The following is an 18,409-nucleotide window of genomic DNA, read 5'->3' as shown; positions in this document are numbered from 1 at the left end:
ATGTATTGTATTGAATATAAATACAATAAATATTATAATAATGTATGTCTGTATTATGAATTTTTTTCCGATGAGGCCGTGAAATATTTTAATTTTTCCAAGGGGGCCTTTACATCCATAAGTTTGGTAAGCACTGGTATAAAATATCTCTCCTGACCAATTGTAATGATTAATATAAGGGAAATAACCTTTAAGCTATTAATCCTATGCCATGCAGTGTAATGTTCAATAAAACTTGCAATATTAAAAATCAAGTATATTTCACTTAGCATTATAAACATACTAAATGAGATTAATTAATCTTTGGCTGCCTTGTGTAACATAAATATTACACGGGTCTAAATTTGATATCTTGTATATCACATCATCCTCCTCCTCCTCATGTGCCTAAGGCAGGTTGAGGCTACCACGAATAATAACTCGTCAGTCCAATTTATTGGCAGTCAAGTTATTTACACTTCTATTGTTCAGACCACTTACACTCTTGATGTTTTTTATCCACTTCCTTCTAGGACTACTCAGTGATTTCTTTCCTTCTACTCTTCCATTTTAAAGAATTTGAGGAAACCTGTTAGTAAGCATTCTGACACATGTCCATACTACTGTTAATGTTTTTCTCTGATTTTCTGCTTGATTTTCAAAGCCTGTCAATTATGCATAGAGCTTCTGTGTGGCTCAGTCGATATAGATGAAGCCCTTCGGTCGGAAAGACCTGGGTTCGATTCCTGTCCATGACGCGAGGAAAACCTTTACCTGGTTTCTTTTGACTAAAGGCAAATTAGCCGGTCTCATAGGGAGGAAGGCTGCACTTTTCTGATTTACCTAAGAATTCTCATGCATGTGGTATTCAATCTTTGATTACTTGTTTTTAACTCTACATGATAAAATTGGTTTGAATGCTCTATTCTATACAATTAGTTTGATGTTCTGACTGATTGTTCTTGTTCCATACTAATTTAATGCAGTAGCTCTCTAAACATACAGCACAGATTATTTTATTATCTATTTTCATGTTTAATTTGCCATCTTCACTAACATTTTAGGTAATGAAGATGTGATTTGATGTTTTCTTTTGCCTGTTATGTATCTAAGTATGATTTTTTAATGCCAATTTTCAAACCAAATTTCTTATAGTAATTATTTTTGTTAAAGAGTCTTGAAGTTGTGACTTGAAGATTTAAGGATGATGTCACATACATACAGTAAACAGCTGAGCTTAATCTTCCAAACCAGGTTTAATGCTGTATTACTTTCCTTAACAATGTGGTCTATATAAATTATAAACAGTGGATCCTTTTTTATTCATTGATTTCATATATTAATAAGGCAAGAAAAAATTCACTGTTTATAATCAATGGATCACATTATTTTACAACTGATGCATCAAGCTATCTAAACAAATTTAGTTTAATCCTTTATCCAAGTGTGGGCAAACAAAGTTTGCACCTCAAGTATCTTCAGGACTGAGGCAACTCGTGGTAAAGGTGGACCAAGCTCTCATCACTACTTGTCTTAGTATCTCCCATAATACAAAGCACATCTCCTTGCAGACATGTATAATGCTATGCATTAAGGGAAGGACCAATACCCAGAGTTGGTGATCGTATAGGTCAGGGTTTCTCAAACTGTGTTCCATGAGAAGTTCTGAAATTTGTCATTTTAGTTTTCTAAGCATTTTTCATGAATAAATATTTTATAGTAAAAATATTCCGAGGAGGATAATATTCGTGAATATGTCGAAAAGCTCAGACCTAGAACACCTAATAACATCTGTGTATTTAATTTTCACACATCGAAAGCCTTTCAACATTTTTGAGAGGGAATGCTGCTGTTTATGATGGGTCATAAAAATTGCCTGTAAGCCCATTACAACAATTGGTGTCATATCTTCTGTTCTCAAAACTGAAGGAAATGACATCTGTGTTGCAAATGTCAGTGACCAAGCAGCATATTTTTAAACATGGAAGTATTCATGAATTATTGTTAATTTTCACACATTGAAATCTTTCAACAATCGGGAAAGAGAATACTGCCATTTATGACTGATCATAAAAATTGCCTGCAAGCTGATTACAACAATGGGCGGCGTGTTCTCAAAACTGAACGAAATAACATCTGCGTTGCAAATATCAGTGACCAATCAGCAAATTTTTCCACTGAAATTGAAGATCAAGGTAGTCTGTATCCGGTTCTCAAATCTATTACTACTGAATAATTTCTTCGCAAGTTCGTATTGCAGTGTGTAAGTGCTTGTTCTGAAACTGGAGTGCCATGATTTTTTTTTTAAAAGTAATAGGAATACAGAGTTAAAATCTGATATGAATAAGAGACAAGGCACTTTGTTTAATTTTGGTATTGAGAAATCTCTTATTGAAGGTGTTTGTGATGGAACAGATAGCGAGTCATCCACCTGAAGCCTACAAAGATCTCCAGGATGTACAAAAGGAGGGGAAAACTACCAGCACACAGGAGAAAAAGTCTGCATTCACTCGTAAGTACTTATAATATTATAAATATATTTCATGATCAGAATGGGAAATGTAAATGAAAATCAGCACAAATTAATTTAATGATGTTTGCCTGAATAAACTATGACATGCTACAACATTTCATTAGTCCAGTGATTGATAACTAATTTAAATGTAATTTATATTTGTCAACATGCCACACCGTATACATAAGTGTACTAATACTCTTCATGATTATGCCATAATTAATTATTAATACTTATGTTAATGTATGAACTTTAAAAAAATCTGGAAAGGTATTTACAAGTAAATTTGTTGAGACCAGGCCCTCGGGGAAAAAAAAAAAAAAAAAAAAAAAAAAAAAAATCAGCTAACGCCTTTTTATTCCCGTATATAAGGAGTAGGGCGAGGTGACAAAAAAAAAGAAGAAGAATTCTTCTTACTCTTTTAACTACTTTTATAATTAATATCTGATTTATTTTGAACTGTTTAATTTTTGTTACTGAACATTTTATCAAATCATTCTTATTGCAATTGCTTTTACATTATTTGATACGGTTTAGTACTTTTCTTACAAGTATTGTTACAATTCATATTTACTTTTGTGTGTTGCAGTCTTTTTTCACTATTTTGCATTATTCATTTACTTTTATATTATTCGACATTTCTTATTTATAATCTTATTGTTTTTCATGCTAAAGTTATTACCATTACAACAAAATTCTATTTGTTTTTATTATAGCTCTGACAAATATTGGAATTTGAATATTATTGAAAAAATACCCATGGATTCTTGTTTAAAGACAGAAAATTTAACACAAGGAGGAGCAAGCACTTCTGCTGACACATCTACTCATATGATTGGAGAAGATATGGAATTGCAAACTGTGGTTTCTTCAAAAGCTAATATTAAAGAACAAGAGTCATCTAAGAACAGACCAAAGTGGAAGTACCATGAAAGTTATTTAAATTATGGATTTACGTGTATTGGCAATACACATGATCCTGATGTTTTATGTAATAAAATACTAGTAAACAGTTCTTTGGCTCCAGCTAAATTTCGTAGTATTCATAGGCACTTCGTAGTATTCGTAGGCACTTCGAAACAAAACACACTGATTACAAAGGAAAATATATACATTTTTTTAAGAGACGACATGACTCGCTAGAAAAATCTAAACTTCAAATGGCTACAATTGCTACAACTGACAATGCAACAAAGGAGTCTTTTCGCATGAGTTACCGCACTTCACTTCATGATGAAGCTCATACAATTGGCGAGACGCTCATTAAGTCTTGTGTGAAAGACAGAAACATTGTATCATGCATGTTAAACGAGCAGGTTGCTAAAAAAAATAGATGCAGAACAATTATCAAATGATACTGTGTTTCACGCCACATCAAAGATCTTTCTGCTGACATAGAAAAAGAGCTAATTCATCGACTTAGACTGCAGTGAATATTCATTGCAAATGGATGAATCTACAGATGTTGCAGGACTCACTGTATTACTAGTGTTTGTTCGTTACATATTTGATAAAAGTATTGAAGATTTACTCGTGCGAATATCTACAAGAAAAAACTACCGGAGAAGATATATTCAACTATATTAATAATTATATTACAAAACAGGAAATCGGTCGGGAGAAATGTATTGATATTTAAATGTACAGATGGTGCTCAAGCAATGGTAGGAAAGATGAAGGGAGTTGTAACACGTATACTGCAAATAGTTACAAGAGCCACCAAAAAGCATTGTGTTTTGCATAGACAAGCACTAATAAAAAAAAGAATTCGTATATATTTAAAAACTATTTTGGATGAACCCGAAAAAATTATCAACTATGTAAAATCTCGACCACTTCAATCCAGATTATTTAAAATTTTGTAAGATGAAATGGGTAATGCACATGACGCACTTTTATTACATATCGAAGTGAGATGGTTATCCAGAGGAAAAGCATTGAGGCTTTTTGAACTTTGTGGTGCATTAATGGTCTTCTTGATGTCATATAATTTAGGAAAAAATTTTATTGAATTATTAAGAAATTCTTCATGGTTGATGAGTATTGTGTATCTGGCAGATATTTTTACAAAGTGAAATGAAATTAACTTATCATTACAAGGAAAGAATATTACAATTTTTAATACAAGAGATAAAATTGCATCTTTTGATAGGAAGTTGCAATTCTGGATTTCTACAGTTGAACAGAATAATTTTGATTGTTTTCCCACCTTGCATGAATTTTTGACTGAAATAAATTCTAAAGTAAAAGGAAGTATCTAACATAATTTTAGAACACTTGCATGACTTGCAATCAACCCTTTTGCAATATTTTCCAAAATCCGGTGAGGACAATTCCTGGGTTCTGAATCCATTTACAGTAACAGCTAAGCTAAGCCAGAAGGCTTCAGCGAAAGTGACTATGAAAATCTAATTGATTTAATTAGCGACTCTGATTTAAAACAAAAATACAAGGAACTGCCAATAAATGATTTCTGGACAAGCGTGTCAAAACTAGCTATTTTTGTTTTACTCCCTTTTACAACGACATATTTATGCAAGGCAGGATTTTCATATTATGCTGCAACCAAATCAAAGTCCAGGAACAGATTCGACGCTACACCAAATATGAGAATTCAACTTTCTAATATTGTGCCTGATATCAAAAGAATTTGTAATTCAAAGACCCAAAAACTTCGGAGTCATTAAGAACTTAATTTGCAATATACTTTTACTATTTTTATGTGTTTTGTTTTTACTAATTAACATTTGACAATAAATGATTGTTTATTCTTAATGCTTAGATTTACTCATTTATTTTATTTATATTTCTACAAAACCAGCACACAGGAGAAAAAGTCTGCATTCGCTAAATTTTTGGTGATCAGAATGGGATATGTCAATGAAAATCAGCACAAATTAATTTAATGTTGGTTTAATTGATGTTTAATTAACAATTAATTATCAATCATCAATAATTATTAATTAATACATTACAAACTAATCAAGCTGTTCTGTGAACATTTCAGGATTTGTGAAGTGTTCCGTCGTAGAAAAAGTTTGAGAAACCCTGGTATAGGTAAATCATATATAGTATGTAACCGTATATAATAGGTAAATTGGCAACTTGTATAAGTAAATATGACTTCTCCATTGCATCCACCTTAGTATCACCACCTCTGGGTCTGGCTCCCACTGATGAAACCTCAATAAAGGTCGAAACCAGTCTGGGTAGTGGCCCTTCCCTTAATGCATAGCATTATACATGTATGCAGGGAGATGTGCTTTGCATTAAGGGAGATGCTAAGACAAGTAGTGATGAGAGCTTGGTCCACCTTTACCACGAGTTGCCTCAGTCCTGAAGATACTTCAGGCGAAACTTTGTTTGCTCACACTTGGATAAAGGATTAAACTAAATTTATTATATTCCTGCCAAGGTTTCTTATTAATATAGTTATTCTGGTTTTGTAACCACATGTTTATTAAAGAAAAATGTTTTTAAAACTATAAAAAGTACTAAAAAACAATACCTCACAAGTTTCGTTAGTCGTTATACTAACATCTTCAGGGGTAAAGAGAACTAAAAGTTTAAAGCACAAACTACTAGAAATTACAAAAAGTAGTTCATTTGTTGGTATTGTAAACATCTAAACAGTTCGTTAAAAAAACGAATAACAGATCTATACAACCGTTAATGCATGTTAGCTGGAGACAATGCTATTTTTTGTTGCACTCTGTGGTTCACACTCACTCTGTCCGAGGTCTGAAATTGGAAAATTTTTAATAAACGATAACCAAACTTGATTTAAAATCAAACCTTGGTTTTTGTTGCATTGCGCAGGAATTTTAATCATATTTGCTGCCTCTCTGAATTTTCTTATGAAACAATTCTTATAGGACATGTTTGTTCTATCCCAGAGTACATCATGACTGGTAGAAGTTGTGAAATGCCAATCCCGATTTATGTTCTCTCTTATTTTGTACGTCTTTTTGATGTTCAGATTTCTCTCGATCTCCCCATCTGGCCCACACAGCAGATGCCACAGGAACAGTGAATATTATAAATCTCTGGTTTTTTCATTGGGTGATGTGGAGGTTTCAGAGAATGAAGATACTGTTGGATTCTGAATATATAGAGATTTAAGTAATTATTTGCTTCAGAATCCAACATGATCTTCCATCACAAAGGCTAGACATGTCATTAATTAATGTAAATCATTTGTTTATAATTTAATATTCATATAACTACCTTTAATTTTATCTAATATTTAATTATTTAATCAAAGATATGTGTTAATAGTAATAAGACTCTGTATTAAATATTATTAAACTTTTATTTATTGTTATGTTAATATTAATAAGAATTTGTATTTGATAATTTAATTGAAATGTAAATATTCTCTATTTATTCCTATTTGTAGAAGTTTAACGTTATGCAATAGCTCAATTTTATTATGTTTTGTTGTCATGGAGACATATGTAAGCGAGCGAGCGCGAGTTTGGAACAGTGCGGGAGGAGAATGTTGAAAGTTTATTGAAAAGAGTTTTAGTTAAAGAGATTACGAGAACAATTTAGGTGGGAAGAATGGATATATAAGCGAGGAAAGCTGAAAATATTAAGAGAAGGTGAGAGAGAGAGAAGGAGATAGATAGGAAACAGAGAGAGAGAATTGGCATTCGGTTGGAATCTGAGTATTCAGCATTCGGGGAATCAGAGCGCGATATTAGAGTCGGCAAGTCACTCAAGCAGCTAATTTAAGTCTACTAGTCGAGAAGCAGTTAGGTAATAAGTTGTAGAATAACAATTATAGCTATGGAAAATAGCTGAGAGACTATTAAATAGACTAGCGATACTTGAGTTGAGATTTAATTTCAGCGTCGACCTTTCAAGGACATACAGAACCTTGAAGCAAAGCACGAAGTTACTAGAGAATGGTAGAGGCTGTAAAGTTGAAGTTACCGTTAGCTGTGTTTAGAATTATAGTGCCTTAAGAATTATTTGAATGCAGGAGGAATGAACAACTGTGCATATAAAACCTCAAGATAAGGAATTATTGTGTATTGCCTTAATTCATACGAGTGATCAGTAGTACTTCATGCAAGAACGTTTATTTATGTGTATTGTGACTGATGATTAATTCAGTTATTGCTTAGAAGATTTATTTAACGAGTGCTGTATACTGTTTAAAATGTTTACGGTTATAAAAAGTGTTTGTGTGTAAGTTGATGAAGAAAGAAGATTATCGGTAAGATTATTCCAACCATTAATATTCCTATACAGAGAAGTGTGTGAGTTTCATCCTAGAATTTCCCTATACTAATAGTAACTATTGCAGAGAATTAGCTGAAGCGTAAAATTAAAGATGTTTGTTTGTGAAGAGGTGTTACTGCAATTTTTATTGTATTTTGGAACTTAAGGAACTGTGAGAAGACTGTATTATAGAGATAACAGATTTACCTTTGTCTGAGTCTGTATGATTGAACTTATCAGAGAAGCTAAAATGTTTGTGATATCTTAATTACTGATTTGAACTTAAGTGTAAAATTTGCGATTCTAAAATTAAATGTTTGTTTTTGTTAATCAAGGTTGTATTTTGCCTGAATCTCTTTTACTGCACCGTTTATAAAATATTCGAACTAAAGCGGGTAAATTAAGTAAGTTAAATATACTCGGCCAGTATATAAAATAACAACATAAAGGAAGGGTAGTTGAGAGTTGGTTTATCTTCAATTCTTGAACTAATTCAGATATAAAGTGGTGCAGTCTTTAAATATAAATTTTCTTTATATTTGAATTAGAAATCAACTTACAACTTATCAATTAGTTAAGAACATCGTAATAGTAATCATGTCAGATCCAAAGTATAGATTGAGAAGAAGTAGGATCCAACAATACCTTGACATTTTTTCAAGTGGCAGGAAAGTCACTTTTATGTTGTATTTGTAGAGAAGTTTGGCGAATTTATCTGTTACATTCTTGATATAAAGAAGGGTGATTGAGTTCTTGAAATCTTGTTTATTCTTGTACGTGCTGTATTGAGATAACGGTTGTATATATGTGTTATTTGGTTTTTTAACAAACTGTTTAGATGTTCACAATATCAACAAATGAATTAATTTTCGCAATTTCTAGTAGTTTGTGCTTTAAACTTTTAGTTCTCTTTACCCCCTGAAGATGTTAGTCTGACGATTAATGAAACTTGTCGGGTGTTGTTTTTAGTACTTGTTTAGTTTTAAAAAAAGTTCTTTAATAAACATGTGGTCACAAAATTGGAATAACTATATTAAATTTATTATAATCTAACCAAGCGGGAAAAAACTTCCAACATCAAGCCATCTGTTGTATATGGTTTAACTACAAAGCTACAATTAAAGCATAAGCTAATGTTGATTTGAATAAGGTTATGTTTACACAATCTATTTTTACAATTACAACTTTTTCCCCCATTTATCATGTCTTTTTAAGATCTACAAAAAGCAACCCTACTACCTTCCACTTCAAAATTCTCATTATATTTTTATAATTTTTCAAGCATCTGTCTTAAGGTAGAAATCTGATCTTGATGACCTCTATTTGTCTTAACATAGTTTATTCTTTCTCCGAGTTTCCTTTTCCTATTTTCAAGCATGTTTGCAAATATCTTATCCAGGACAGTAGGAACATTTCTTGATAATTTCCAGATTCAATTGTATTCCCTTTTTATAGAGTGCTCTACTCCAATCACTAACATTTCAATGAAGCTTTTTTGAATTGTCCAATGTATTCACTGTTAAAAACAAACCTCATATCCATATTTTGAATTTCAAGTCAGTTATCATCTGTCTTTTCACAAGGTCTAATTGAAATCTACCCCTTACTGCATTCCTACAGGATATTTTCTAATAGAGTTCTTATTATCCATTTCATTTACTAATTTTTTAAAGTGATTATTCCACATCTAAATACACTTAAGTTTTTATACTGCCTTTAATTCCTTTCTGCAGGGCTTTTCTCTGTTTTTAGGCATTTCATAGCATCCAAAACATTTTCCTGCCTCCAATATTTTAAAAGAATATGGATGATGTTTATTATTCATATTCTCTCCAAAATCTTTCTATAACTTATATTCATCTACGAGGGTTGTTTGAAAAGTTTGGTAAATTTCCAATAGACGATGACATAATTCGCTCATTCATACCAGTGTCAGCATGAATCATCTTTTTCATGACCTATGGCAAAATTTTAGCCACATGCGACACATAGTTCTTGTCTGGCAAACGTTTAAAATGACCTTGCTCGCATTTTTTTTTTTATAAAAATGGAGAAAAATGAGTTTCATACAGTGATAAAACACTTTTATTTGAAGAAGTGGATGGCTGCATAGATCAAAGTCGAGTTAGATGCAGTTCATAAGGACTCTACACCAGCATTAAAGACTATTTATTTTTTTGGATAAATGAGTTTAAACATGGTCGTAAGTCCATCGAAGATGAAGCAAGTTCTGGCCACCCAAATGAGGTCACTAAGGAGGAAATGATTGACAAAATCCATAGTACTGTTATGGACGCCTGCTTAGCGAAAGTGCATGAGATTGCATGCATCTCAACTGAACAGGCGTATAATATCCTGCACGAAAAAGCTGTGCGCGCGTGATTGTTGACTGTCGATCAAAAATGCATGCGAAAAGACATTTCAACGCAGTGTTTGGTGTTGTTTAATCACAATTGGCAGGATTTTTTTGTGTTCATTCATGACTGTAGACAAAACTTGGGTCCACCACTTCACACCTGAATTCAAGCAGCATTCAAAACAGTGGGCAATGCCTGGTGAAAGAGCACTGAAAAAAGCAAAGACCGTGGGGAAGGTGATGGCCACTGTTTTTTGGGATTCCCAAGGAATAATCATGATAGACTATTTGGAAAAGGGGTAAGACAATAACAGGAGTCTATTATGCATCATTGTTGGACCGTTTAAAAGAAGAACTGAAGAAAAAACGGCCAAGATTGGCGTGCAAAAAAGTGCAATTTCATCAAGACAATGCCTCATCCCACACATCAGCCATAGCAATTGCAAAAGTGCACTAATCGAATTAGTTACACATCCACTGCCTACAATCTTGGCCCAGTGCGACGACTTCTTGTTCCCCAACTTAAAATCTGCCTCGGCAGGAAAAATTTTCTTCAAACAAGGATGTCATCGAGGCTGTCAATGACTATTTTGCAGAATTTGACAAATCCTACTTTTAGATGGGATGAAAAAATTGGAAACTTGCTGGACCAAATGTGTAGACCTGGATGGAGACTATATTGGGAAATATAGGTGAAATTTTCCAAAAAAAAAAAAAAAAAAAAATTGTGTAACTTATTTACCAAACTTTTCAAACAACCCTCATACTTACACTTTCATAGCATAGCTTCACTATATTTTTCTCTATATATTCTCCAAGGCACCACTGCAAAAGGGGGGAAGGGGAATCATAGTAAAGAAAGTGAAAGAATGTAAAACACTGTTTCTGCCAAATATAGCAAGATGTTCTGTAGAGGACTGATAAAAAACTACAGTCATTGCTGACAACCAATTAGAGTGTACAGGTAAAAATCTTTTGGCAAAATTCTATCGATATAATCTGGCAGAAGATTACACAGTGTGTGAGCTAACAATGGTCAGCAAGTTTGACAGGTAGTGCAATCTATATGCTTTTCATAATATCTATTTTGACAGTTAATTATTAATTATTATTCAAGATTAGAATACATGCTGGCAGAATGGGGGAGACTAGGTTTTCTTTTGTAATCAACTACTAACTGCATCCTAATACAACAGATTCAGCAGCTAGTCTCTCCTGTTTTCTAAATGTGAAAGTATTCCAAAATTTTCCTGCATTAAGTTCTCATATTTCTCCAGTTAGTTTAGTATGAAGTTTCCTTTTGATGAAAAGCCATAAAAATTATTTTTATGAAGTGCTGTTACCTCCTTTGTATCTTTTCATCGTAAAAACATGGCTTAAGGTTGCTGCCAATAAGAATTCTGAACTGATAAAAAGAATAGTTGAAGCCTTTTACTGCACTGACACAAAAATATATCTGAGAAAGAACAAATCATTTTCATTTGGTTTCATTAGACCTGTATACAGGCAACTCAATAAATTTGATCACTATAACAAACTACACAGATATCCAATGAAAACTCCAAAAATACAATGATTGTTTAATAGATTCACTATAACAAACTACTTCTATGATCCATATGAGTTTGCTATAGCAAGAGTTGACTGTTTCATCAGCAATCACCAAACTGGCCTCCTTACCTACATTGAAACTGTAGATGAAAACATACTTTAATTAATACACAAAGGATTTTTCAGAAAAAGTTGAAGTGTCAGAATGCTGTTGCTAACTACAAAAAAATGTGGCATCCTTCCAACTAAAGGAACCAAATGACTGTACATTAGGCAATGGGAGTCTGTGTGTTGCAATGTAGAAAGTTCAAAGACATTTCAAGTAAAAATAACTAAGTTTATCTTTACTGAAATGCACACAAACATTATTACATGATATAAAACAAAATGTTATATCATGTAATAATAATGAGCAACCACAAATTTGTGATTTTTTTTTTTTTTTAAAGAAAAACATTTATTACAAAATTATTTCATTATTTTAGGCATACAACTTTTTTCATTGTGAACACTGAATGAAGAAGTGAACCCTTCCACTTTTCCCTGCACTTAACTATCCAAGGCATAATACTATTTATAAGCATTTAATGTTCACAGTGATATCTTCTCAGGCTAAAGAAACAAGAATATCAGTCAGATATAACTGATTTCCAAAACAAAGCATACAGAAACTGCCGAAGAAGAATAAATGTAAGGATTGATTTTTGTTTGAGTAAAGCAAAGCTCTGTAATTTGGAAGAAACTTAATGGGAAAAAAAAATCCCACAAAATAATATGCTCTAATTCCAGAAATTATAAATTAAATGATTTTTAACAGATAATGGTCATGTTCATTAATTAAAATCAGTTTTCCATTGATTAAAAAAAAATCCATTCAGTTTATAAAAGTATTTTACTCATCTTTAGACTTTTCTAATACAACTTACAAAAAAAAAAAAATAATAATAATAATAATAATAAATATAAATAAAATACTTATTCTCACATAGGTTTATAACAAAGCATCCCTTTCAGAATCAAACCATATATTTCAGCAAATGAGTATTTTCATAATTATTTTCTTGTGTTCTTAGGATAATGATTAAAAAACTCACAAATAATGGCCAAATATTATATACAGTAACACCATATTTACCTGCAGAATTTTCAAATCACTATGTCTGAGAATAAAATTAATCAAATACCTTTCAAAGTAATTTTCTTAAATTCTTCTTAATGCAGAAATATTCCAGGAAATAGAATCACACAATTTATATTGTTAAAGAATAAAAATCCTAGTTATCTGCCCTTTTATTTCTCTAAATAAATAAATACAATTCTAATTAGAGAAGATAAGAAGGAAATTAAAATAAGCATAAGCTAAAATTAGCTTTAGTCTATGGCAGTGTCAACATGGTTCATAACTTGTAGCATATCACTTTTATTTCGGTAATCTTATCACATAACCTAAACCAATATTTTCATTAAGTGCAAGATGAAGATGCAAATTCAGCTTGCAGAGCTGTTTTGTAGCCAATATACAGGAGCTGATCAACACTACTGTGGCAGTGAAATTTTTTCATTTAAAACTGTAGTAATAAACCTATCAAATTTTTTTTTCTTGCAAATCTACAGCAGTTTTATCTCATAAATAGGTAGTTTCTTATTCAAAAATTATTCAGTTTTCTTATCTGACATTTCAAAATAAATACAAAGAAAAATTCTGCTAGCAAACAGTAAAATCATTTAAAAAAAAAAAAAAGGATAAAAACTGAAGCAATCTGTATTGTTTGCTAATTTCAAACCATTTATTAAAATGTATTTATAAATTAAAAAAATGGAATATTACACTATCACTGGTTAAAAAAAAAGTGGAAATGCAGATTACAGGTCAGTGCTTCTCAAATTGTTTCTCCATTAGCAGCCATTTTAGAAATAACAGCTTTATTATTAATTCATCCCACCTTAGCAATCTTCAGCTCACTACTCCACCAAGAATGATAACAATTATATAATTATCCTTATTAATATTAACAGAACAAAAAACATGCTCAGACTTGAAAAGCTTTTAAAAACTTACTATCCAAGTAAAAAATACTTGATACTAATCTTTTTGCCATAAAAACATTTAAAAATCTTTGGTGGAATTATGTTACTTTTGAGGATCAGTTTTCTCACGCGACTCCATGACCTGTGGAACACTTTGTAACCCTCCAGGGGTCACACACTACAGAAGCATCACTGGATCTTGTCGATGGCTATCCATCACCCTCCTCACATTTGCCAATGAGACTGGTGTTTTGAAAAAGGCTGAATACCTAGTCATACATGAAAAACTTTACACCTTAATATGTCATTTAGGACATTTTTTTTTATCCAGTTAACAAAATGTCTTATGTTAATTTATTATGATCAAATATGAAATAATATAAGTAATTCAAAGTATAGACAAAACATTCTCATAACTTTGCATATTTGGAAAATAATAATAATACAAAAAACATTCATACTGATTCTGATAGAATGAATGAATTAATTATTTAATTAATTTATTGAAAAATAAATAGTTAATGAAAACAAATTTTACTTTAATAACTTACCTGGCCAGGATAAGTGGTTGTATAAATAACATTCTGTTGTCCACCCTGTTCTGTTGTCAGAATCGTAGCTAGAATAAAAAAAAAGTATATATTACTAATAAACTTGCTTATTATAACCAATTACTAACTATTTAGAAATTGCAACCAAAGTTCCAAATGGGAAATTGCTACACTAAAAGAAATTCTATTGTCAGTATAATAGCTGGAATAAAAGTAAAGAAAAATGCACACAGTTATAGTACGCCCACAGATTCGAGACCCTTCGACACTTCCACGCATGTCAACAGGAGGAGAATCCATTCTGATAATAGGGTAATCAGTCCATATTGTGGGACGAGTTGTTTATTATTACACGTCGGAAAATTAACTTCTCTTTTATGATCACTGTAGTTAACTATGTTGCTTGTATAACAGTTGGAAAACTTTATCTACAAAGCACATGATTTCGCGTGTTGGCGACCAATTCGTACGTCCTTCATTTCTTTCTCCCCCCTTCAGCATGAATCAACTATTCTTGGCAAGATGCCAAGCAGAGATCTACAAACTGTGGGCAAACTATAGCAGAAACTAAGATGAAAAGCCAAACGGCTATTTTTCTGGCGACCTTAATTTTAATTAAGGTCGCCAGAAAAATAGCCGTTTGGCTTTTCATCCTGGTTATAATATATAGGCACACCTTTATGGCATTCTTATAGTGAAGGTATGTGTAAGTTCTTTTCACTTAAACTTTGATATCATCCAGGTCTACCTACTCACTGATGAGACCTCAAAAAAGGTTGAAACCGGTCTGGGTAGTGACCTCTCCTCATAATGTAATGACAGTATTACATCTCTTAGGAGCTGTGATTTTACATTATGAAAAAATATAAAGGATAGTGAGGGAGCTTGCTCCACCTTTGCTTCAAGCTGCCTTGGTGTTGTACTACCAAGTGGTCACTTACGCTTGGATTTGCCGATAGTTCTTCGGCATGAAACTCATAGATCGTAGTCCTCAATCTTAGAGTTTCACTTACTGGCTGTAAAACAAGGGATTTTTACCCCTTAATTTTATAGCAAAAACTGCCAATTCTCATTATAGTAAACACCATTATAATAAACTACTAAGAAATTGCAACCAACGCTGCAGATGGACAACTGCTATACTAAAGAAATTCATTATAGAACAATCCACTATAACAACCTATTTCTGTGGTCTTCACAAGTCTGCTATAGTGAGTCAGTTGTGTGTTATTAAAGCATGTAAGATTTGTTTACAATGTCAGTAGCTATTTAATCAAAAGGAAGACATGCACACATACTGTCAGAAAGACATGTGCCTTAATATCAGACCAGTTAACTCACCTTCAGCTGAAAAGTACTTTAAAGGTTCCTGATGTCCTACATGAAATTCAAATCCATGTCTTTCCAATTAAAAGGCATGATCATTCTTTGCTAGTGAAGTGCTGATAATTGAAACCAAAATACAAACACGATATACTAATGTAGAAAGGTCCTCCACATTGCACAATGATTTGAAAATTCATTCACCTGAAGCATCCTGAAAATTCAGAAGGTATATCTACATATGTGGATCCTGTTTGTGTTCCTGAACACACACACAAAGTTTAGGAGGAAAGATATAGCTCCCACATCCCACCACATCGTGACGGTAAAGATTTTATCATACATAGTAAAATAATAATAATAAAGATTACCAAATATTATAATTCAAGATTATGTGGAAATACTTCTACAAGAAATCAAATAATCATCATGTATTAATTTTGCTCACTCCACATAATTCAATCATCTAATGAAGTACAAAAGGCCATGATAAACACCAATGTTGTTCGACTATATAATTATATACTTAGCCAGTTCTTTATTCTAATCAAAGAGGTAGTATTAAGAAATGCAAACAGAGTTCATAACTATCATATTTGAAATTAAACTTTCAAGGTTAGCAATTTCCTAATTTCAAATTTGCAATTTTAGTCTCTTTTTTTTTTTTAATATCATGAAGCAAATATATGTCATTCTTATACTACTGTTGCAAAAGAAGAGTAAATCATTAATCTGTAAAAGTAATGTTATATAAATAAGGTTCCTGATAGGTTAGGCTCTTAGTTCTTTAGAATCTAAAATATGGAAAGACAGTTGAGTAGTGATATTCAACTAGAAATGCTCAAATATGGAGGCATAAAAATTTTATAGTTTTCTTGATGAATGGATTAGAGCTCTCATAGTACCCACCTATAAAAGGGTAAATAAAAGTGAATGTGAGAATTAGAGGAATTTCCCTACTGAGTATTTCTGGTAAGATTCATGCAAACATACTTGGAAAGAAGATAAGAAAAACTAGAAGAGAAACTTGGGAGAAGAACAAATTAGGTTTACCCAAATAGAGATGATCAGCATCAGATTTTCATTTTAAGACAAATAAGTGAGAAATCATTTAGGACAACAGATATCAATGGAACAAAATATCATGGATGAAATTAAAAGGCACACGATGCTTGGGTGGAAAGCATTTGGAAAATTACATTCAATATTCAAAAGTCAACTACCATTAGACCTGAAAAGAAAAGTTTTTAACCAATGTATTCTTCCTATACTGACATATGGCTATGAAACATGGACACTGAATGCAAAGGAAATTCAAAAATTAAGAACACAACACAATTTAGTATGGAAAGAAGTATGCTTGGTATCACAAGATTGGATCACAAAAAGAATACATTGATAAGAAATCAAACGAAAGTCTCTGACATCATTGAGAGAGAGAGAGAGAGTGAAACATCTGAAGTGGCAATGGGCTGGGCATATTGCTTGAAAACAAGATCATTGATGGACAAAAGAAGTACTGGATTGGATTCCAAGAGAGGAAAAACGACCATGACGCAGACCTAAATCATGGTGGATTGATAATATCAGATTTGCAGGAGTGACATGGAGAAGGAGAGCCATGGACAGACAGTTTTGGAGTAATCTTGGAAAGGCCTTCATCTAGCAGTGAATCGACAACAGCTGATAATGATGAAGTGAGAAATAATGGGAATTTAACGAAATATAATATTTAAAATCTGAAGCTCTAGAAAAGGCATGAGCTGAGGAATTAGATAAGTACCAGATCGACATAATAGGGGTGACTGAAACAAAAGACAAAAACTGGCGAGATCTTTCTGAACAATAAATACAAAATGTTATATTCAGGCAATGACAATCAAGGAAAAGAAAGAGTAACCATAGTATTCAATACAAAATAAGAGGCTAATCTTCTTCAATGACAGGCAGTCTCAAGTAGAGTAATATGGCAAAATGAGAATGGGGAACTGAACAATGAGACTTATTTGTGCCTATGGTCCCACAGAAGGTTCTACTAAGGTAGAAGTGGAGGAATTTTTTGAGGCTTTAGAAAAAGCAACTGACACCATAAAAAAGGAAAAGTTGGTCCTTGTTGGGGATCTAAATAGCAGAGTAAGAAATGATTGTCAGACATACAAAAATATTTTGGGGAAATTTGGAGAAAAGAGCAAAGCTAATAATAATGGCAAATATCGTATTGGATTTCTGCTCAGGACATGGACTGGTTATTACTAATACCATGTTCCAACATAAAAATGTCCACAAATTCACATGGAGAGAAGAGGCTAGGAATAAGAAAAGTCTCATTGACTATCTTATTGTTGAGAGTGATGTTTCTCCCTGGTGCAGAACTCCAGAGTGTACGGAGGATTTGAAATTAGAAGTGATCACTATTTAGTCTTGAGAGCAGGATAAAATTGAATTTCATATTGAAAAGAATAACATGTAAGAAAGTTTTAAAGCGAATAAAAGTTGAGCAGCTCTCAGAGGTGAACTGTAGACTAAAATACACAAAGATTCCATTGTAAATGAGGATATTAGGAAAATTGACAAATGAGGAAAGTTGACATTCTTAGCATTCAGGAAATGGATGGAGCTAATCTAAAGGGGGTATATGGTTACTTAAACAGAATGAGAGGAACAGTTAACAAAACAAATATTTTTTACCAGGATGGGAGGAAAAAGATCCAGAATAAGACCTGGATCTAGGTAGACTGATATATAAAAAGTAAGCGAGAAGGGTGAATTAAATCTGACAATATTTGAGCCCTAACAGATTAATTTGGAGGAAAATTATTATGGAAAGTCAGTAATGAAGTAAACTTTTCATGTAATTATATCATAATATACCATATC

General features: G+C 32.2%; 1 protein-coding gene across 4 annotated transcripts in view; it reads right to left on the bottom strand.

Moving 5' to 3' along the window:
- Nf-YB (nuclear factor Y-box B) overlaps nucleotides 1–18,409 on the bottom strand; it is a 137,127-nt gene that overhangs the window by 37,491 nt on the left and 81,227 nt on the right. For 3 of the 4 annotated variants that reach the window (XM_090406132.1, XM_090406141.1, XM_090406150.1), the window contains exons 8-9: nucleotides 14,210–14,277; nucleotides 12,620–13,927 (exon numbers count right to left, since the gene is read on the bottom strand). In XM_090406132.1, the coding sequence (XP_090262258.1) occupies nucleotides 13,868–13,927; nucleotides 14,210–14,277 (128 nt within the window). In that variant the 3' untranslated portion in view covers nucleotides 12,620–13,867. Of the gene's footprint in view, nucleotides 1–12,619; nucleotides 13,928–14,209; nucleotides 14,278–18,409 lie in introns of those variants that run through there. The other variant, XM_090406160.1, reaches the window with a different exon arrangement.

Source organism: Typopeltis vanoorti, chromosome 2 (genome assembly GCF_054136105.1).
Source record: "Typopeltis vanoorti isolate ZY-2024b chromosome 2, IOZ_Tvanoo_1.0, whole genome shotgun sequence".
Taxonomy (NCBI): domain Eukaryota; kingdom Metazoa; phylum Arthropoda; class Arachnida; order Uropygi; family Thelyphonidae; genus Typopeltis; species Typopeltis vanoorti.
This window is presented reverse-complemented; position numbering and strand designations above follow the sequence as displayed.